The sequence below is a fragment of the Bemisia tabaci genome, chromosome 4, assembly GCF_918797505.1.
Source record: "Bemisia tabaci chromosome 4, PGI_BMITA_v3".
Classification (NCBI taxonomy): Eukaryota; Metazoa; Arthropoda; class Insecta; order Hemiptera; family Aleyrodidae; genus Bemisia; species Bemisia tabaci.
This window is the reverse complement of record NC_092796.1, coordinates 49,184,099-49,208,151: the sequence shown is the minus strand read 5'-3', so window position 1 is coordinate 49,208,151 and position 24,053 is coordinate 49,184,099. Positions and strand designations below refer to the sequence as shown.

Sequence of the window (24,053 nt, the reverse complement as noted above, 5' to 3'; positions counted from 1 at the left end):
CCAGCTTCCGCAGAGTTCCCCGAATATTCTGCTGTGCAGACAGAAACACCCTAGGTATCGTCGTTCTAACGTTGCCAATATGTAATGTCTTGCGAATTTATCATGAGCTTTTCTCATAAGCTCATAAATCTTTCATAAGCTTTTAATCCTTGAGGCGATTTGTCCCGGATTCTTGGCGTGGTCGAACTACCCCGGGAAATATCGCATCGATAGGGTCTCACAGTATTTTGACTTTCTAGCCCCTAGACGACGATTACTCTTGCACATGAGTGTGATAAGTCATTCTTGACCAAAAAATGCAAAATTTAGAGAAATTAAAGCAGGATTCTCCTTGGAATAAAACGTTTCATTTGAGACAAAATTCGATTATTGCGTCGAATGCAGCGTTTTATGTAAGGAGAATCCTGCTTTCATTTTTCTGAATTTTGAACTTTCTTTGGTCGCCTTCTTGTGGTGTAGAGGTTGTAGCCCTTGCTCTATGATCGGGAGGACCCACCCGGGTTCGATTCCCGGCCAGGTAACCCGAGTTTGATGGTCTCAAACAACGGTTACCTAGAGCCGGCTCGATTATGAATTGGAAGGGGGGAGGGGGGTGAACTTTAGGGACTGCAAGCGTGAGATTATCCTCTCGATATTTAAAGAGAAAAAGAAAGATGAAAAAGAGTCTAGAATGATTCATTTAGCTCACGCACAGGAGATATCTTCTTTTTGGGCGAAAAAGTCAAAATGTGCCGAGATTTTTCACCTACTTAATCGATATGCAATACGTATATCGCATGCAATGGCTGCCTTGTTGGGCTCCAAGACCTGATTATTTCGACACGTCCGTCAGTGGCGTGGCGTGCTTTGCAATCTATCGATATTTCCCCATTTGAAGCTGTGGTAAATAAACGATTATTAAGGTGTTCGCTGCGATTACCCTGTTTATCGATAATTTTCCATGGGTTTAAATGGCCGATCAATCGATACATCGCAAAGCACGCCACGCCTCTGACGTCTCCCCTCATCTAGGTACTATACGCTTTAAAAACTAAAGTTTTTAATCATTCATTAGGTATTTTCCGATAAAATAAATATTTTTATCAGAAACTGGTCAATTTTGGATAGCTCTTATGCTCTTTGTACCAAGCACGACAGAAAATTTGGGATTTATCGTGTAGATGCGGCAACGGCGAGGAGGCGAGGAAGAATGGGCGTCATGTGCAATAAAGTCGCGGTCGGGATGCGGCATGCGGCATGCCCAGGTGCAGAAACAATGCCGCCACCCGGAAGTCCTGCGTCAGCGTTGTCACACTATCCAAACTGTGCTTTCCTCTGTTTTTCCAGGCAGCTTGAGCGAGAAGCCATCGGCTTAAATCCTCGGTTGACAAACCTGGAACCACCCAAGCCTTCAAGGATTTGACCCACTGAAAGTTTTGTATATAAAATTTAGAAAACCCGAGTCAGGTTTGAACGAGGGTAGCCAAGTGGTAGCTAACATTTTTGAAATGTTTTTTGAATCTGAAATACATACATATAAGTCGTTTTATAGCACTCCTTGGCGCTCTACGACACCTAACCTCCATTACCCCATGTCGAGCCACAACCCCTCGGGCATTGAACAACTTAACGTTTCTGTCTCAATCCCATCCCTCCAACCTCTCTTTGGGGGCCCTCTGCGCCTTCTCCCAGGAGGAACCCAATTAGGGACCTTCTTTAGCAACCTGTCTCCTGTGATTCTCTAAAGATGACCAATATGACCGTACAACATGAGTTGTTTCGCGATAATGTCATGCATGATGGTCTGTTTGCCATCCATGATATCTCGTACCGTCATATTCCTGACGCGATCCTTTCTGGAAATACCAGCGGATCTTATTGCGGATTGTACGATGATATGGCTTCTGGAAGAGTAGATTTTACTCCTTAAGAAATGTTGGTGTCGCTCCGCCCTTAAATCCCACGCTCCAATTTTCTGGGAGTTACTAGTATACGACATACTTGCGATGAAATACGGTTAATTTTGTTAATTCCGATAGCTGAAATACTTTAACTTTTGTGGTTAAAACGAACCCATTACTTGATGTGATAGGCCCCTCCTTAATTATTTTGATGGAAATTTTCCTCGGTCCAATAAAGAGAGAGAGAAGAAATTGTCGTCTTCGTTACAATTAAGAATTTGCTCACACACATTTTATTGCTTTATCAAAGAGTGCTTAGTGAGCTTAGCTCACAGAATTTTCCAAAATTTGTTTTTCTGAAATGAAAATTCGTACAAGAATAGGTTTAAAAGTTAGAAAATGTGCCACCTTGTGACATCGTCTGGTGGCATTTTCCATTAAAATATTTTGTCATCTTTCCTCCAATAAATATTCAATTTAGAAACCAAAGATTCTCTCGTTCACAGTTCTTTTAGTAGTTTCATTTTAAACACGACATTTACAAAATTCAAGGCACCTGCAAATTCTCCACCACTTCGTGCTTCCTTAGTGAATTTACTTTTTGACAAACTGGAGCATCATCGTTTCATCGTGTGTCGCGCATGTGTCAAAAGATCAAATGGATTACATCTATACTATAAGCTCCAAGACCTCCTAATTTTGCGAAACTGGTGACGCTTAGTTCCAGCGTTCTACCGGGCCGATTTTCATAATTTTTGCGGTTATCGACGGGCAATTGTCTCTAGATAAGCCAACTCTTTTCAGATTTTCAAAATATGGCCCAGGTTTTTTTATATTACGTGGTGAAGTTGCGAATTCTCCCATTTAAACAATGTAAATTTATACTTTTTGTCATAGTTCGTTTGAGCGTTCTACCGGGCCGATTTCCATGATTTTTGCGTAAATCGACAGGTAATAGATGCCCTAGATGAGCCCGCTGTAATCAGATTTTGGAAAAAGGACCCAGGTTATTTTAAAATCACGTTATAAAAGTGAGTGAGTTTATAGAATGCTCCGGTACTGCTACCGCTATGCGCGGGAGGATGCGCAGTGGTCGAGGAGGTTGCGCAGCAGCTGTGTAGCCTGCGCATCAGCTCTACACTTATCTACACAAGATTCGCATCCAAGCCCTCACGTCGAGCGGTGACCGAGTCGTCTAAGACGTCAAATGCGTCCACTTTGAACTCGGTGTAGGTTCGATCCCCGACTCATGAAACCTTAATTATTACCTGACTATCATTGTTCATTGTTTTATTGCAATATTTCATCAAGCAGTCATTCCGAAACGCGTCCTTTTAATTTTAAAGTAATTTTAAGTAAAGTTTAAAATTAAAGTATACCTCATATCGTAATTGTTTAGGGGAAAAATAAAACTAACACTGATAGGAGGGTAAAAATAGGGCCGCGAAGCGGCCCATTGATGGCGCGGAGCGCCTTCAGGGGGTTGGGCCGCGTAGCGGCCAGGGGGCGTAGCCCCCTAGTTTTACAATAAGGAGCCACTGTCTCTGGCTCTCCCATAAAATCACATATTTACATAGGGAAACCAATGCCATGTATGTTGTTTCTAAAATGGGCCAGAAATAGTGGTTCCTTATTGCAAAATGTAATCCAAATGGTCGAGCGAAAGATTTTAGATTCAGGTTTCTCGTGTAAGGGTCGATTTGCGGAGTCTTGGAAAGTTCCTCGCTGCTAGTCAGAAAGTTGAAGGAAGGTCTAGATTTCGGTGGCCTAGCGTCATTGACTGGAGTAACTCCTGCTGGAAGCTCTTGGGTGTAATTAGACTACTCCTTCCCGGGACTCGGAAACATTTTTAACCGGACCGAAGGGTGAAGACACGACGCTAGTCACGCGATGGCACGTTTACTCCGGCAGAGCACGCGATCATTTTCCACCTCAATTTGCGCCGTCAGAGTGTGTGCCCCCAAGTGTCAGATAAGGCCGCGCCGTGGAGACCCTTCGCTGCGAGGTGGAGGATATCCCTCAGGAAGTGACAACCCTCCGCCCGGTGATAAATAAAATAAGGGTCGAAGGGAGCAAACTGCGGCGGCTACCGGGCCTTGGGTCAAAACTGTGTCAACAGGGTCTTGGAAGTGTTTACATTCCACAATGGAGCTATTAAACCGGGAGACTGGATGGGTAATTTTTACGAGGTAATTTCCCGATGGTTGCTAATTCCTTGTCCGCCGACTTCCGGGAATGTTGCAAGTTTCTTTGTTGCCATATTGCAGACTAGAGTACCCTCATAGACAGAGTATTGCCATGTCTATGCCGGGTTTTCATTGGTCGCGAGAAAATAGGCTGACACGATGTTCTCACGGCCGTAAATGAACAGAGCAAGATGGCTGTTATCAGCAAGCAAGTTTGAGGTTATGCACATCTTACATCCTCCTGTGATAAAGACGAAAGGCGCGATTCAACCGTGTTTTCATGTGTTTTTAATGTGTTATTCGTAGATATGCTAGTTTAAATTGTTATTGCTGTATAATTGATTTTTTTTTTCAAATTTTAGCTTCTTATCAATGTTAAGTACGGCATCTTGTTTGTTTAGGTATTTACGGCCGCGAGAGCATCATGAAGCTAAAAAACTCGTTGACCAATCAAAAAGCGGCGCAGTTTTCCTGTAGTAAAAAGATACGAGTGGCCATACTCAAGGAATGGTTTAAGAGGTCAAAGGCTTTAGTTAGGTCAAAGTGTAGACTCATAATCGGAATTTGCAATTCGAAAGCATTAATCACATTATCAATTAGATTATAGAGAGCTTGTGTGGTAGATAGACCTTTCCTGAAACCGTACTGTCTATGATATAGTAGGTCATTTGATTCGAAATGACAAAGGAGTTGCTTGAATAAGATTCTCTCTAGGATTTTGCTTACTGTGGACAGGATGGAAAAAACTCTGTCTTTAAAGATACTCTATTTCAGACATGTCTGTTCCATGTTTCATCCTTGCGTAAAATTGAAGGTAAAAAGGGATTAGATGGTGTCGTCCTGCCGAGAGACACATCGTGTCTCCTTTATATTAGATCAACTAACAGATGAGCGCAAATATCACTGCTGTCGGGAACTCAGCGCGCCTTCAATTTTTGCAGAAGCAACGAGGACAGCCGCAGGGCACGAATAGTTGCACCCAGCGCCTTACATACGGCGACGCCTCGCGCTTACCGTACTTGCATATGCCGACCGAAATATCAAGTGAAAATGTTTATCCCTATGTTTAGAGCATAATATGAACTGTATTCTCTCAATAGTATTCGGAAAGAAAGAAGCTTTCTGTTTTGTTTGTTTTTATTTAATTAACTGCGTCTTATCATGGCAGCTACTTTGGTTCGTGCTCGTTACGACATGTATAATTTTTGTGTATCAATTACCTACAACCCACTTCAAACAAATCTTTTCTTTGTAGCATACTCTCTAAAAAGGAAACTTAAAAATGCTAAAATTCCCCACGCAGACTGGTGAAAAAGAAGTCTTTTGCAAGGAGTCTTTTCCTCATCGTATTTTAAGCGATTTATTCATGGAAATTAAATTAACCGTTCGCAGGAAAAGACGTCTACTTACCAAAAAATTCGTTGAGCTATTAGCATCACTGTGTAGGGATTGGTCACGTCTTATGAAAATTTTAATTTTCACGACGTATAAAATGATGACCTACAGAATTTTCGTGAATGAATTTTACTCAATCATGTTTGAAGTAAAGTATTGATCAAAGGCTTAGTGAGTGTCTGGAAGGCGTTAAGTGTTATGAAAGACCAATTACGGAGTAGCCGGAAAATGGTATTCTAGAGTATCCGTAACAAAGTGGAGGATAATCAAAGAACCCTATTACGGGTTATTCTCTTTCTCAAGCCCAATTTCCTCATTTCAGTGCTTTATGTGGTTATCTGGCTTATGTCATTAAGTCCAATTTATTTTTATTTAATTTCAACCGATTTAGATCATTATCCGCCTTCGGTCATCGAAAAAGGCTCTGATATTAATCCTCTTACAAAATTCTAATTAATTATCATCGGTGAAAGTAAAGACACTCTTTCCGTCTCGATTTTAGAACACCAATCAAGCGGAGTTCAGTGAACTTTAAATCACTAAATAATTTGATACATCTCGAGAAAGGGGTCCTCGAGTGTTTTCCTCATTAGAAAATCACTGAAGTTTAAGAACTGAGATGACCTACGGATTTCGATTAAAACGAGCGATAAAACACCGACGTTAAGAATTTGCAGTTTTAACGGAGATTCTCTCCCGATTACAATGAGCGGTGCGACTTTTTACAAGATTTTGCAACACGGTGGAGGTATATTCAATAAGAGCCGGGTATTAAATAAGCTCCCCGCGACAAATCTCGTATGATTAAGTAGCTAGTATTATTTCGCCAATACACATCGCATTAACCGATTTTGTTGAGAGAATAAACGACTCCCTGGGAATAGCGAGTGTGTCCCAACGACAGACATAAAAATGAAACTCGAGCAAGGGAGAGTTCAAAGTTTTGGCGGAGAGCAACGTTGCCACGTGAGATGGAAAAATCGTAAGCTTTGACAAAGCAGAACCTCTGAGAGGTAGAGTGACGTTAGGGTAATTTGGATTGTGTGGCCCAGAGGGTAAACAAATTCACGCTGGAACTTGGAAAAGCTGTATTTAGATTGCAGTCTTTTATAATTAACTCTCGCTCATTTTATTTTCTGAGACAATATTGCTAAATTCGTTTGCACCAAATTCTCAGATAATTTCCTTGAGAGAGTTAGCACATAAGCAAATGTTCGTGTGTCATAAGGATATTGGTCATCCAACAATAATAAAAACGTGAAAAGGAATGTGCCACGTGGCAACGTGCCGGGTTTCCGACGTAAAATCCCGATTTAAATTTTTGTGAGGCCTTAGTGCCGGCTGCCAGCACACTAAAAATTGAGATGTTGCTGATACTGCGAACAGATGACTAAAATGTTTTACAAGCTACTTGACGTATAAAGGCACCTAGGGATTTCATACTAAACTAGAGTTACAACTTTTTAAATACTTATTAAACTTAGTTATTGATTTTTTTCCCTTTAAATTTGTTATCTGTCTTCTTCGGCGCTCAAATGGACGTATTTGACTGAGCTTAACTGCATCCCACGTTGCCCGATTTTCTCAAATTTTCTAATTTCCATATTGTAAATGTTTAATAGATAACTAAACTACTACACGTCTTTGATTTTTTGGAAATTTACCCTAGATTTAGGAGACTATCAGTGGCGTGGCGTGGCGTGCTTTGCGATACATCGATTGATTTGACCTTTTAACCTACGGAAAAGGATCGATAAACAGGGTGTTCGTAACGAGCACCCTAACAATCGATTATTTTCAGTAGCTTCAAATGAGGAAATATCGATAATCGATCATTCACGCCTCGCCACTGAAAAACATACTCATAAACTTTCAAGTCTCAGTTTTGCTCCTTTCTCTGCTGAAAAATATGGAAACAGGAATATCATGATTTATAGAATTAAATAAAAATGTAATTTATTTATCTATCACAGAAAAATTAATTCCACCAATAATAATCTTTATTGGAAATATGGAAAATATTTAGGAAACAGGATATCATGATTTATAGAATTAAATAAAAATGTAATTTATCTATCTATCACAGAAAAATTAATTCCACCAATAATAATCTTTATTATATTATCTTTATTTTTTCACATGGGTATTCGAGGCAAAAGGCGGCGTCTGATGAACTTAAGCTGATCCCGCCAAAATTCGTCCAAGTAATGATTGTATAAATCGAACTATATCGGTCGTCACCCCTCTCTCATGTTTTATATTTTTAACACTCAAACTTGAAATATAGCAAACGTAAGTTCTTTATAATTTTGAGTAGACTCGCAGGAAGTTGCAAGCGTTAAGTAGTTTTGTTATACATCAAACAAAACAAAAAAGAGAGGAAATCAGGTAAAGTCTGATGTAGTCGATGTAGCCGATTCGGGATGCATCTGTCCAATTGGCCTGCAGCTTCTTGCAACTTATTTTTGGGTATTTTTTTTTTTTTTTTTTTTTGGCACTTCAAGGGATTTTTCACGTAGTATCGACCATACCAAGAAAATAATTGCTTCGTCCCTTCATCGGCGGATCCACACACATTAAACGGAAGGAGATCCGGGGGACTTCCCCAGAAAATTTTCGAAATTTAAAAGCATTTAACATGCACTTTGAGTCAATTTCGTCATGAAAAATTACCAAAAACAAGCGTTCCTCCTTATTCTTTCCTCCGTTCCTTTATCACTTTTCCTCATTTTTCTTCCTACTTTTTTTTCGGACGAACGGAGGGAAGGGGCGCACAGCCGCATGCCCCCTACAACCCCCTCCCCATTGGATCCGCCTTTCCACGCACAAAGCGTCGAATTTGCGTGTTTCTTTTCCCCCTTGAACAACGGTGCGCGGATAGAATGCGTGGATTCCCGTGAAGAAAGGCAGCACTGACGACCGCTCGCGACTGCCTCCAGTCACTCACTGATACAACTTCATGCCGCAAAGCCGGGCGTTTTTCAGCCCTTTCATGCAAGGAGGGGGGGAGAATAAAGGAGGGTAGGGTGGGCGGGCGACCCTTCGCGGCAAAAACCTCGCGACTCCAACGAAAACCCCGCTCGAATGGGAGGTTCTTGCCGAGCGCGCCGCGGGAATTTTCGGGACAATTTTCCCGCTCGGTTCGGGCGCGCGGGAAAAAAAAGGCCGCGACGAAATGAGCGGGAAAATCGCTCGCGAATATGGTTATGGATTAACCCGAAAGTGGGGGGCGGGGGCGGGGCGTCGGGTTTTGGCCGGGTGCCCGCGAAGTTACAATGGTGAAAATTTCGCTCGTTATTCATGGGGTCGTCCGCGGCCGGGGTCGCTGTCACCAGAGAGTCCGCCGTTGCCCGAGATCAAGTTCAATTGATAATCCCCCCCCCCCCCTCCCCCGCCCGACGTCTCCCCGCGGGTCACCGATAGGTCACGACCGCCGAACCAGACCCCCGCGACATCAGGTGCCGACTCTCATGCCCCCCTCCCCCCTCGCTCCAACATCGCGTCACACAGAGTTCAAAATATTTATCCGGAAAATTGATCTCTTGGGGTGGTTCGTTTGCTGCTCTGCTGAGGGAGAGGCAAGTGTTGATGTAAAGTAGGCGTTCAGATAGAATAGAATTTAACCTTGGCCCGATTGCGTGCCGTCTTTTGGACCGGTGCTCCTACCCTCCTTTTTCACAAGTTTATACTTCAATTTTTTGTTTTTTTAATATTAGTTTACTTTTATTTACGGATATTCTTTTTTGTCATGATTTTCGTAGATGGTTAAGATGGTATAACGATAAATTTCTCAAGTTTGATTTGATAAAATTTGTATTTTTTATATCTTAGTGATTTTTTTTAAATTTATATTTAATTAAAATTTTAAGTTTGACGGAACTCATTATTTTCAAAATTATAATTTAATTAAGAATTAAAAATGAATAACAATTAAAAAATAACAATGAAAATTAAGTAAGAATTGAAAATAAAACAACAGACGGCGGAGGCCTATTCCCCTCCTCACTTTGTGATCTTTCTCGGTAGGGCATTGTGGTCCACGTGAAGATTGAATGTATGCATGATATCGTTGGCTGTAAAGTCGAAAAACGCATGCTACATTTATTTTTCTTAAAAACAACTAGCCAAAATATCCCTGTAAGATCCTCGAAGAAAGTTTCTGAAAAGGTGAAGAAAATTCGCAGGAAATTTCCAGAGAAACTGTTGTTGGATTTTTTCTTTTTCAATTATAAAACATGAGCAGGTATTTGAAACGTCACGATCGTCCCTTCTAACTTCGACTTTGGTGCTCAAATAGCCCTTGAAGCACGGCTACAAGTCAGACAAATGGGAGCGTCGACGCAGCATGGAAGTAGAACAAGGGAAAGGACACGCGTTGATGACGGCGCAGAGATACAACTCTACGTACTTGATGGATGTCCGTGTTGCATATAAGCAAAATTGAAGGCGCGATGGCGCGAGGCGTGTCCTGGTCCTCGCAATGCTCCGCTCTATCAAATTACGCCACCTATTTTACCCTACTTTTGGACCCTTCCCTACCCCCTTATCTTTCTCCTGCCACTCACCTCTAGACCCCTACCCCTAAAAATGACGTCATTTTAAAGGACCCCCTCCCTTTGTTTGTGTAGATGTGGGAAGAGGAAAATTAATCTGAAACGGGCTCTAGTAAGAACATAGTGATGAACTTTAGTGAAACCATATTATTCTGCCGTGCTAAGGAAGAACGCCGCAAGAACATTCGAGAGTTGCCAAATTTCTTTCGATAAAACATGTATTTTTGACGAAATTTATGCACATTTTTCTTTGAAATTTTCAGATATTTTAGAGTAAATTGCGTACAAAATTGTCTGAAAATGTTGGAAAAAAATATTCAAAATTTTCCTAGTAAATTCGGTTTTTATCGAATGAAACTTGGCAACGCCTGAAGGCTCATACGGCGTTCTTCCTTAGCACGGCAGTATTGTGGGAAGTAGAAGACCTTCCATTTGTGGGCGGAAAATTACTTAAAAGGCTTATAACTGGACAAGCATAATTTCATTGCTCCACTTCCGCTAAACTCTTGCTCCGGGCCCGAGAGCTTACAAATCCACATTTGTTCCCAGGCAACTTCCACTCCATTCGAAAATGATTAATTACTCGGAAAAACTTGGGAGCCGACGGACGCGGCTCCTAAGATAAAAGAGCGCCAACCTCCGTCGTGCATTAATAAAAGTTTCGCATTTTTCCTCCGCCTCTCGCCAAACTTCCAGCGGTACATTGAACAATTATTATTGCTGTGAATAATTCAGCGTGCGGATCATACTTCTGTCGAGGGAGACGTGATGTGATTTAATTCTTCTCGGATTCCATCAAAACTTCAAGGCGCGCCCGCCAGAGCGCTTCGGTAAAAGAGCCATCGTCAATGAAGGCGAATTGAGATTTCCTCACGATTTTGCAACCCTGTGAGACAGTGGATTGTGACTGCGTCTAACTTTGTTATCATTGTTGAAAACGTGTCGTCAACTTTTTGTTTCTTTTAATCGCTACTTGGAGGTTCGGGGGGAGGGAGCAAGATGCGAGGGAGTTCCAGACGCACGCGACTTTCAAGGTGCGAGGAGTGTTTTCAGGTTGAGCTTTTTAAGTTTAACGGCGACCGCACACTGTTGGATTCACTCATAAAACCTGGCAAAAATCATTAACCGATGAGATTCCTACATTTTAGCATCCATTCCTCTCTAAGACGGCGAATGTATTTAAGGTTAAGTTACCATACATTACTGTGACGATCCTCAATGAATTTGTCTGTCTTTGAAAATCGATCTCTCACTTTCCGCATATGTCTGCTGAATCTCATCTTCAAAGTATGAACAATGCACTGCTTCTACACACTTCTACTCCAAGTGAGCGTAATCAAATTGATTGAACTATAAAATGATATTCTGAATATTGACTAAAGTAGTGTATTTTTTCATCACTCTCAGAAAATATAAATAGAGACTTAGCGTGTACTGTAGTATTTTCATTAGTATTTACTTAAAAAAAATAATCTCACACTACCGCGCTTCCATCGCATGGTCTCACAACTGCTAAAAAAACTTTCAAAAAAAGGGAAGTGAAATAAGTGCGATGAGTTGTTTCAAAGTAAGCATCTTTTTACTGGAACATCTTAATCATTGCGTAAAATTTAAATCTACAAGAAAAATCAAACTGATTACACTCTCAGATTATTAACAACCTTAGGGTTTTTTTTTTCTCATTTGATTTTTGTAGACCCCCAAAAAAGTCGTTATTCTAGGACTAATCTCCGCACCAAATAGGCTGTTCATCTCACGCCACCAGCACGACCCAAATTTCTACAACAAGCACCTAAAACATAATTAAACGAATATAATAATCATGTGTAATTGAATGCAACCTTGCACTTTAAAGCAGATTCCCTGTTTTTTATGCACTCTACGTAACGTATGACAAGCTTGCTGCTCTCCTCAGCATAGAACTCTTTATCTTGATCTCTCCCGCATGTGTTGATGATTCATTGACCGTTTAGCTGTAGATACACCTTCAAGCCAAAAAAAAATATGATGATCAGGTAATACTAAATCTGGTGACTACGAAAAGTGGGCGGAATGTACCTACCATATTAAACTTTTTAACAAAATTTGAGTGATCCAGGGGAGTGAGGCCACGCATCACTTTGGGTCAGAGGGACAGATGGGCAAAAGACTATTTTATCGTGCTAACGAACTAAGAATATAGCTTGTTTGAAAGCGTAGTGTATCAAAAATTGAATTTAATTACATACTTTAGGAACGACCTTCGTGACCAACCGACCATATGAAAGACACAATTGCATTTACCGTAGCATATTAATATTACCCAGAAAACAAAAGTAGTGTCACCCCCTTTTCCTTTGTGATTATGCACATTTGCCAGTGTTTTTTATTCTTATTTATGCACTTTCCTTTGCACTGATGAAGACCAAAGTGTTGGTCGAAACGTTTGCTTGTCCACCATGTTAAGGTATAATTGTAAATATATCACATTCTCTTGCACATTGTTCTATTTTATTAAAAAATGGCCTGAGTCGTAATCATTGCACATATGTGTAAAATCGGCTGATAGCTCAACTTTGTCTTCTCATTATGAGTAGCCGAAAACCGAAAAAACACGCTACTATTACCCTGTGTATAAGACAGCATAGATCCAAGATATCGCTATAGTAATGTATTTCCGTGAAAAATAGTTTCTTAGGTTGGGGTTTTGGCCTGGTTTTACGGTAACATACTCCATTGTGCGGCGAATGCAACCTCCGAGATGTGAGAGAAAGTGTTCCATAGGTGGAGCTCTTTAAGTTTGAGGACGGACGTTCGTTGAGTTGGAATGCTGGAGATTTTTCACCTCATTCGAGAGTTTCCACGCGTTCGTCCGCCCGCATTTCCACCAGTGAGGGCTCTGCAATTCGATGCTGTCGTAATGGCCAGTGAAAGCTCAGATAGTTTTGAGTGTTCCCTGTCCCTGCAAGTTGGAGAGATCCGGTTATTTTGGAGTGATATTTCTTCGGACCTTCTAACCGCAAAGAATCGTCGCTGTGTTTTTGTCCGCAAGGTTTCATTTTCTGACGAGAAACTGACAAGTTATGAGTTATACGGATTTGTATGAGTAGAAATAAAAAATTAGAATGTTACCATTGAATCAATTGCACTTTTCAATAAACTAAAAAGTATACGGATTTGTATGAGTACTAGTAGAATAAAAAATTAGAATGTTACCATTGAATCCATTGCACGTTTTAATAAACTAAATGGATTGGTAAATCGTTGGAATTTATAGATTCATGTTTTTAAAACCTCATCAATTCATGAATTCATCTCGGATTGTTTTGGGTTCCGTTATTAGCGGTGGGCCGTAAGAGGCTGAAAATGCATAATTAAATAACTTGGTTTCTTAAAAGATAAATTTCAAACGAACCCGAGGCATTTTAAGTCATGACCAACTTCCGATTTAAGTTCCTATTTCAGCCGTATTAGTCCAACCTGAAACTGTGGCTGCTATTTCTGTTACTGTCTTTTAATTGAAACCGGTTGCCTATGAAGTTCTTCCGGCTATCAATCTAAGCTTAGCTCTGATTTCAAGCGGAATTAAAAACTTGAACGGCAGAAAAAGAAGGGATAAAAGTTTCGTAATTATTCTTCGATATAAATTGTTTTCCCTCCCGAATAATTTATCAGGCTTGTCACGTTCATTTGGTATTCCCTTGAGGCCTAATTAAATTCAGCCCCTCGGAGTTGCCACCAACAAATAAAAATTAACTGCCAAGCCTGACAAGCTATGGAAGCGGCAATTGACGAAAACATCTCGCTTTTGAATTGATGAGCTCCAACGAACTATTCTTCCTAAGAAATAAAACTTGATTTTTATTTTGCTCCTCGGAACCTACCATCAAAAATATATAGTTTTCAAGTTTATGAGTTAGTAATTATTCTTCCCCTGATTCTGAGCTCAAATAAATTTAAGACGCTTTGAAAATCATCTCTCCTCCCCTTAAAAGTCTATTCTAACAATTGAAATTCAATTCAGAGTTTTTCTTTTTTTTTAATCAAAACGACGTATCTTCGGGCAATAAACGCCGTTGTTAATCGAAATGCAAAACTTGGAAAAATAATATTTTTAAATTTACAGGAGAATTTCAATTACTGGAAAGATTAAAATGTAATATTGTGGATTCAGAGTAATCTGTGCCGCCTAATTTTTTGTCTCGTCCAAAAGGTCTACGGCGCATTGGCTAAATTCAATTTCTTGATCTCAATCCTGAGGCTGAGAACGGAAATAATCTTCCAATCATAATCGGTTTCAGACAAAATATCGTGCTCGTTTTCAGCGTCATGCGTACTGAGGAAGATTGCCGTATATGCAATTGAATGGTGCGAAAATTCCCCCGTTTAGAAATGAATGGCGAGGAGAATTATACAAGTTTTTTAGGGACATTTCGGGTAAATTTCAATGCATTTCGAATCAAATCTAAAGCAAATGTAAATAAAAATGATAATGTAAATGTACAGTTAAAATTGAATAGATAAGGTACACATAAATATAAAGTGAAAACAGTGCAAAAATATTACGCTTGAAACTATAACGACAAACAAACCTAGGTTGAAAATGGAATGCGTTGATGTTTCATTCACTCGCGCAACTATTCGAGCACGAATGTCGTGGTAGTGCATAACCTCCATTTTGAAGGCGATTCATGAGTTCGGACATGTCTTTACACTACGGTGAGGGACGAGCACATATTGCATTCGACAAAACATTTACTTTTCAGTGCAGTTAATAACATTATTCCATGTAATTTTCAGATTCATTGTATTGAAAGTTCTCTGAAAAATTTTGGAAAATTTCTGAAGGAATGAACATACACAATTCTTCTGAAATCTTCGTATTTTATGAAGAAAAATGTGACAACGTCTGAATTTATGTACAGAATTCTACCTTGGTTGGACAGAATTATTGAGCCTGGAGCTGTCTATGTCCACGATGATACGAGCATTTCAGTCCAGCAGATAGAAATTTGAGCGCATCAGCCTTGATAACGAATCGGCTCTCATTTTGACGCTTTTTATCCACCCCCATCAGTCTCAGCCGACGTTCAAGCGCCGGCCGAGATACGGAAAATTTATTTTACAACTCTACAGCCTACAGAGCACTTTCTGTATAGCGAATGGTTTGCACATTAGGGTTGACAGAAACTTAGGTATCTCTTTTGCAGGCGTGTTTTCCTTTAATTTAACTGACTGGCAGGAGGCACACAGTGGAGAGATTCTTCGTGGCGATCCATCAATCTCATAGCACATCCTGAGGACTCTTTCTTCCCCAGCCACAGTGGTCCTTCGAACTTACGGTTCATCCCCTCGAAAACTAAGAGTGAAAATCGTTTTGTATCGCTCAAGATTATGGTTTCCATTCCATTACTGTCATGAGAACCACCACGGTTTTCTTGAGCCGATCGCGATCAGCCCGGGTACTCTGCAATCGGCCCAAGAAAGAGAGGGTACATTAGAATCCGTCCAAAATCGGGAACGGCCTGTAAAAGATCCTTTGATACCCATGCACTCGCCATGAAGGTATGCTACTTCACAGCGGAGGTTTTTAAAATCTAGGAGGAGTTGCTTTTACACCAAAGCAGCGACCCCATCGTGTTTTGCGCGAAATATTTTACATAAGACGGTGGGTCAAACGGAAAATCTTATGCTATCGCCGAAACCCCACTGAAAAAAAAGTTCGGTCGTGTTCCGTATCATCCCAACTATTCGGTTTCTCAAACTGAGTCTCTTCTTTCGATTCTTTTTAAGTGTGGTTTGACAAACCGAAAAGTTGGGATGATACGGAACACCTAGAGTCCCTTTACACTGAGAGTAAAGACAACACGAATCCATTTTTGATTGGTTCCCGTGTTATAGGCCTTCACAGTGTCACAAACGGGAATGAAGATTAAATTTTCACCAGTTGCAAAGATTATAAACTGGAATGGGAGGAGAATTGGGAGTACAGCAAGGAACAAATGGAATGAGAGAGTGAACGGAGACAGGAATTTGTAAATGAGTTGATCAAAGATAACGAAAAACTAGAGTCCCTTCATAGAGAGGGTTAAGACAACGCGGCTCATGGGATGTCACAAACGGGAATAAAGATTATACAAATTGAACGTTTTTTGTAATCTTTGATCAACTCACTCCCGAATTCCTATCTCCGTTCCTTCCCTCATTCCGTTTGTTCCTTGCCGTGCCCCTAATTCCCTGGTCCATTCCGATTTATAATCTTTGCAATTGGTGAAAATGTAATTTTTTCCCCCGTTTGTGACACAATGGAGGCCCAAAATAAGGGGCCAAGCAGACATGGATTTGTATTGTCTTTACTATCAGTATAAAGGGGCGCTACAAAAAACGTCCGATTTGTGTAATCTTAATTCCCGTTTGCGACATCCATAAGCCGCGTTGTCTCAATTCTCTCCATAAATCTCTCTCTATTACCGAACTTTGTTTTTTTAGTGATTACCTAAGATCCAGTGCAAAGGCGAGTGGTTACAAGGCGAGCGTGGTCCAAAGAGAGGAAGCTTTCAAACAAAATTTATTTCGCACTCATGCGCTCTCATATAATCGGCGTTAACCCAATTCGGGGCCGATTTAACTGGATTCTCGCCACGTACCTCTTGCCTCCTGCCGTTGCTAATGCTATTACTTTGTTTGGTCGCTGCTAACCTCGCAGACGATAACAATACGACCCGACCCGTCTTGCAAGTACCTACCGCCGCCAGCCAATCTTCATCCGGGCAGCGCAGTGGATGCTTCCGCATTCGGTCGCCGAGACCGAATTAGCGAGGCGGGAATACGACCACTGCAGCTGGATTAACTCGAGGAAACGCAGTGTTCGAAGCCGTGTTCGGAGCATTGTTTTACCTGCTCTGGTGGAGGCGAATATTCAGCGTTGGTTTTAGGAAAATCACCACGACACGCTCCTGAAATCTAATCAAATTGATGTATTTATGCTAAAAGGAACTATGCGCATAGGGTTTGTGTGCAACATAGTTCCTTTTAACCTAAATACGTCCAAATCTATATCGTTCCCCTCTTTTTTTTCCATTTTATTTTTCTCTTTTTGGGTTCTTTTTTGAGTTTTTTCAATACTTTTCCTCTTTACACAATCAATAGGTTTATAAACGAATTCATGCAAGAACAAATCATTTATCAATAGATTGTGTTCGATGGTGGTTCGATGTATCGTTTAATCCAAAACAATGGAACATAATCCCAGACAACCATTTTAGGATATGAGAAGGAAAAGCTGAAAATAAGAAAATTTCCAACGATTTCACTTTTCATTGCCATTTTATACTCATAAAAATGAAAAATCTATCACAATGAATCCGTTCTCTCAGATTACACAATTGAATTTTGAGGCTACTTTTATATGTTTCTCCAATAAATTGATATCGATAAGAAACTCACCTGCTTGACGTATCGAATACGATTTATAAACTAAGGCGGTACATCAGTACTTTCGAGATTGATTTGACAGTCGGACGATCGATGTTAAGTCCACCCTCCTCTCCTTTTCTGTTTTTTCAATTATGCTTTCTCTTGTTTCATCCTCCAGTTTTACCTCTCCTCTCTCTTCCTTTTCCTATTATTCCTCGAGTTCCTAAACCCTCTAATCTTTTGTCTCTTCATCTCCTTCCTCATTTTCTGTTATTTTTGTCCTGCTTCTTTCCTCTCATCTTCCTCCTCCTCATCTCCCCTTTTGATTTCCCCTTTGCAGATAGGTGCTTTCATGGATGGGTAAAAAACGGTAGTTTCTTATTGCAAAATGTATATACACAGTCCTATTCTACCGTGGTCAGCAAGAAAGCCGTAAGAGCCATTAGGCGTTCCCAACTTTCCTTCGACAGATCACGAATTTTCAGGAGAATTCGCGATTATCCCTTCTTCGAAATTCCAGAGGATTTCGATCGTGACGTGATCAGTGGCGTGGCGTGAATTGCGATGTATCGATTGTTAGGCCATTTAAACCTTTGGAAAAGGATCGATTAACAGGGTGTTCGCAGCGAACACCTTAATAATCGATTCTTTACCATAGGTTTAAATGGCGTAACAATCGATATATCGCAATTCACGCCACGCCACTGGGCGTGATCTAAAAAGTCTGAAAATTCAACGACAAATGGATCGCATTTTGCAAAAAGGAACCACTAGCATTGCAATGACGCTAAGATTGTGCAACTTCATCCTTTGCAATAAAATTGCGGAAATCGTGAAAAACCATGAAATTTAGATGGTAATTTTTGTCTTCAATTTACAGTTTTTAGCGAGTAAAATAGAAACTATCAAGGGATAATCGGGTTTTTCCTCCAAGACAAAAGAAGTTGCACAATCTTGGCAACATTGCAATGCTAGTGGTTCCTTTTTGCAAAATGCAATCCGAATATTCATAACTCTTTTCAAAATTTACTATTTTCTGAGAAGAAATTTGGCAACATTGGCATGCTCGCACGGTGTTTTAACTTGGCACGGCAGTATTACACCTGCAAAACTCAAGACTTGAAATCATCGGACTGAGGAATGATACATCGGGTTGGGCGATAGCGCTGGATGTTGGACGTGAACGGCCGATGATGATCCGTGCCCCGGCAAGGGATCCGCGAATTATCTACCTTGGGGGGGAGGGGGGCGCACGGGGGAGTTGCTACGGCGGCGTCTGGAATCGGTTTCGCCGACGATCGCCGGGAATTGCCTCATGACTAATCGGATTTCCGACTGACCGGGACCCGAAGGGCGGGAAGGGAGGGGGGATAGGGACAATCCCCACCCCCGCCACCCGAGAGCCGGCTCACCGGGCCCGGTGACTTTTTTACCGCCGTCATGATCCCGGCTCGACGCTACGCGTGGCTCCGGCCCGATTATTCATGTCCCTTCGCCCTTTGCACACCGTGCCCCGGCCTACAGGGTGTATTTTCACTGTGACGGAAAAGTCATGCCGCACGGTGGATCGAGTCAATTAGAGAGGTCAGACATGAAATTTTTGACTAAAACGGCAAATGGACCACTATACTAGGTACGAATTAAAGCATGCAGATACATGTTTCTACATACAAACCGTTATAGTGAGCGATTTGACTCACGTAGAGATTTGAGCCTCTTGTGAGCGGGCCCGGGCGGTTCGAATTTCCCGTAACCAATGTAAAATAAAAACGTTAATATCTTTGTTATGAGTTAGTTTCAGTAATTTTTGTTGCGCGAATCTTGTTCTACGAACAATTTTGGTCAAGTATCATGTGTCAGAATGCTTAAATTCGTAACTTATCTATAGTGGTCCATTCTGATATTTATTTCGCCACATTTTCAATTTTAAGGGGTGCCTCTTAAGGGAAATTTCACGGGCAAACCAATGAAACCACTTTAAAACCCTCGGTTTTGTATAGACGGAGTTTTAAGCGTTTAAAAATCCAAATTTTGTCCGACCTCTCCTTTTGACTCGATCCACTGTGTGCCACAGGATGACCATACCTCGATCAGGATGACCTTCTACTCGTAACGCTTTGAAGGGGGAAAAAACCCTCCGTGCCGAAGGACGCGTATAAAGAAGAGGTGAACACTGAACGAGAGGACGCTACTGCCAATTTAGAATCGAGTTTTCGACGGGAAATTATTAATTGGACCGCGTTAAACAGAAAGGAACCAAGCCACATCGGGATCGAACGGAGAAAAAGAGGTTTAAAGTTTTGCTCCTGCATAAGACTCAATGTAAAAGATGAACATCAAGTTCAATTGGACATATTTATGCTTAATGGAACTATGGGCAAGTGGAAAGATGGAGTGTGCTCGTTAGTTGAGGGCCATAAGAATGAATGGGGATTTTAAAGCGCCAGTGACGTCAGCGGCAACAATCGGGACCGGGCACGACGGGGAGATCGGTGGCGGGACTCTTTAACTCATGAGCTATGTCCACAACGCTATTAGCACATGCCCGCGGCTCATGAGTTAGCATATTTTTGCGCTTAGTTCCTTTTGATTTAATGTAAAATCCCGCTTTTCCATTTTCTCAAAAGGAACTGTATCCACCTTTACATTGTTTCTTATACAGGATGCACGAGCACACCCCAGCTTTCCACTTGCACGTAGTTCCTTTTAGCATAAATACGTCCAATTGCTCCAACAAAAACTTTGAATTTTTGGCAATAGATAGTAGAGCAGTGGTTGAGTTCAAAACCACTCATGACTCAATTTTCTCCAAAATGTGGGTTGGTTCATTTCTGATTAACTCGATCCAATTGAGAGCGAACGCATCTTGCTACCAAGCGATTCTACAGAAACTTCCATTGAAAGAGCTTTTTTTAAACATTTGGAAGTCCGCGTAGTCCCCGGATTTTCGACATTGCAATAGCAAATGCTTCAAAAAGATCTCTCCGGGCAAAAAATAACAAATTTAAGGAGAGCCAAAGCTCATAGATGATGAAACTATGGAACCACGTTTTTTAATTTGCACCTTGACAGATTCTCAGCTACATTCTGCTGTGTAACAGAGGGGTCGGATATCATCTTGGGACAAAATTCTGTGCGATAGTTAACTTCGCCTTTTCAAAAATTATCTCTGCATAAGTCGTACAAGAAATGTATTGTAAACTTTTCCTCAAAAATGAGAAAGGAGCGAGATTCTGAAACACTGCAAACAAAATATGCCTTTGTACTCGTAGTTTCATAATATTGATGATAATGGGGGTAACGCAGTGCACCTATCATCCCTTATGAGATACACAGTCGTTAAGGTGTATCATGGAATTTAAGGACACCCTGTGCATGAGCAGAACGTGCCGCCCAGGAACGCGGCCGGTGCGCAGATTGGGAAGAAAAGGCGCCTCTCGAATAATTCACGAGTTTACGATTTCATGTTGCTTTTAGGTCATTGCTCGGGGTTTAATCTCGCGGGCAATACACAGGCTGGGGCTGGGGGCCTACGGGGTCGTTCATAAATTACACCTCTCCGTTACGCTCCGAAACGCCGCGTCGGGGAATCAGAGTCCACGTGCTCAGAGCGGGATGATTATTGAAACTGATAGACAAAACAATAGACAAATCGTGATTTTTCGGAGGTAGCTGAATATCATCTAAGATTTTCATTCAAGTTAGTCTGCGTGTTTCCGTTGAAACAGAAAGGAACAGGAGTCGGAACGTTGTCATGAGTAGAATCGGAGAGTCGAAACAAGCGCCGTTCCGAACCAACTACACGTTATTAGCTATTGACTTTCGTAGGATGGCAAGATTATGAACTTTGATTATATTCCTCGTAATGATCGCTTAGGAAAGGAAGATAAATATAGGAGGAAGAAGTAGGAGGAGAAGAGGAGAAGGAGAAGAAGGAGAAAGAGAAGAAGAAGAAAATTAGAAGGGGATAAGGGAAAAGAAGAATCTCTTATTTTCGGTCTGTTTCTTCTCCTCTTTCTCCTATTCTTCCTCTTATTATTCCTCTTCTTCTCTCTTTTCTTGTTCTTTTCCTTGTTCCCTCCTCTTTCTCTACCGCTTCTTCTTCTTCTTCTCTCTCCTCCTTCATTCACCTATGTTTCTTCTCGTCCATCTTCTCATTCACCCTCTTTCTCTTCTTTCTTCATCTTCTCATTTTCCTCCTCTCTCTCTTCTCCTTTTTGTCTTCCGATCTCTAATGCGACTCTATCTGAAATATTTTCAGCGTCCTATACTGCACAAATCTGTGTGTTTTCAAAACCATCTATGTATGATGTGTTATTCTGAATCTTGTTTTCACTCTTGCAGTAGATCTGTCTGTAACAAGTGCTTTTCTTTTCAGAAACTGTGATGAATTCAACAGAGGATGAGCCGGTGGCTGTCATTGCTCTCGTGGCGACCGTGCCTACTCTGCCCAATCCCGTTGCACTGCCGCACAGCAAAAAACCAACAGTCATCGTCTATCCATCAGGTCAGAATCTTCCTCAGATTTTGGTTCGATTCTATCAGGTCCAATAGAAATGTGACCGCATGTGTGATATTACTCACTCTATTTCACTATCAGTGGCGGTTTCAGGACACTCCGTCAACGATTTTTTGTCCGCGAACCTATTTTGTCTAGTAATTTACGTCCACGCGTAAAATAAGAGTTGTGTTGAAAAAAACAATACAAAAATGAATAAAAAAGGGGAAAAACCAAGAAGCACGCAATCATTAGTTTTAACCGGTACGTACATCGATCTTTTACAGTCAAAAACGTTCAATTTTAAGCGTTTGGTTGCGCGTACACAAGCTGCAGCACAGTGAAAGCACAAAATATAAAAGAAATAATTAAAGTGCTTTGGGGATCATTAAACTTGACACGGAACCACCTTAATATTTACAAAACACATTTTATATTTTCCTTTAATAATACATTTATATATTTTTTCATTGATTTAAATAAGGAAAATCCATGCGAGGTGTGCAAAAATTTCAAAATCATGAGCTGAAAAACGCTGACTCCGCGATTTTTAATATTAGAGCCAAACACAGAGCGGAGCGGCATGCTATACCGGCGCGGAACGGGCACTAACGCCTCCAAACCTAAGGGGATACTTCACGCATTGCGCAATGCTTGAAGTATCCCCTTAGGTTTGTAGGCGCCAATGCGCGTCGAGAGTTTGCCAGCCGCAGCCGCCCGCCGCCGCGCCGCAGCGTGCCACGGCGCCTCAAGCAACTATTTCACAACAGAGGTGTTGCACAGTATCAAACGAAATTGAAGACGCTCCAACATTTTAAGAATGATAGGCGTCCGTTGAGAGTACGAAGCTTTCCTTGCAAAATAAATCAAGGTACTGTGGCACGAACTTCCCTGCCGAAAAAACGCGTAGAGGTAAACTACTAGAAGAACCAGGTGTGCGGACAAAAAATCGTTGTCGGTATTGTCCTTCAACCTCAGTGGCGAGGTGTGAATGATCGATTATCGATATTTTCCCATTTGAAGCTATGGTAAAGAATCGATTATTACGGTGTTCGTTGCCAACACCTCGTTTATCGATCCTTTTCCATAGGTTTGAATGACAGATTAATCGATATATCGCAAAGTATGCAACGCCACTGTTCACTATCTATGATTTTTCCGCGTTTTTGCCATCATTTTTGATTTTTTTATCTATTCAGAGTCGTGTGAATTCCACTGATTAAACAATTTGATGAAAAGGTGATGTTAGAAATTAAATTGTTGCAACCGGTGGGACAAACTTCATTACTGCTCCGGTGGGCCTCAAATAAACGATGGTGTAAGTTTGCAACCACTAACTTAGTTTGTGACGGTGGGGACTTCCTATCATACTTTTTTGTCCAAGGAGAAAACTACTAAGCAGCAATATACTTAAAAATGCCGAGATTTTTTCTCTCTGTGCAAAGAGAATAATGCTAAAACTTCAAGAAATGGTTTCGATTTGCTTTCTTTTATAAAAGTTAAATAAACGTGGACATTTTCAAACAACGCCAACGCGGTACGTGGTCGCGGACTTACATCGTCGTTTTTCATGCACTGCAGTACCTGAAACTTTGAGGGAGTCGACATTTGGAAAACGGGGGGAGGGGTAAGAGGGTTTGCTTCAGCCGCGAGGGTTTTCTGCAGGGAAGGTACCCTTACAACGAAATTCTTGGTTGCTCTCACAATAAAAGATTATTCTTTTTTTCTTCTTTTTAAACCTCAGAACTTGGGGACGGCGCGCGCGCCCCACCCCTCCCTTTTATTTGCAGTCCTTTACGTTAAAAATTAAGGGGAAACGTTGATAAAAAACAAAATTATTGGCTCGACCGGAATTAATAATTCAACCTTTCATGAGATAAACGCAATTCTTCTTTTCGCTTTTTCTGCAAATTGACTTGTTCACTATCATTCCATTTATTTTACGAATTTTCCTGACTCCTCCGTTCTCGATTCGAGAATTAGAGGGAGCAACAAGGGGCGTGAAGTGGACGTTTTCATGCTAAAATGAACCGTCTACAAAATAATTTAAGACGGAATAATTATGTCCATAAAATCGCAGTTCCTCTCCTAACTTGAGTTACCCCAAATCAACCGAATGTAACCTACCCCAACTTAATCTAACCTA

At 41.1% G+C, this 24,053-nt stretch overlaps 1 protein-coding gene across 4 annotated transcripts in view; it reads left to right on the top strand.

Moving 5' to 3' along the window:
- The window catches only part of LOC109043809 (uncharacterized), a 149,118-nt gene that overhangs the window by 10,930 nt on the left and 114,135 nt on the right, over positions 1-24,053 (top strand). For all 4 annotated transcript variants that reach the window (XM_072299989.1, XM_019061126.2, XM_019061125.2 and 1 more), the window contains one exon: positions 21,788-21,916. In XM_072299989.1, the coding sequence (XP_072156090.1) occupies positions 21,796-21,916 (121 nt within the window). In that variant the 5' untranslated portion in view covers positions 21,788-21,795. The remainder of the gene's footprint in view (positions 1-21,787; positions 21,917-24,053) is intronic.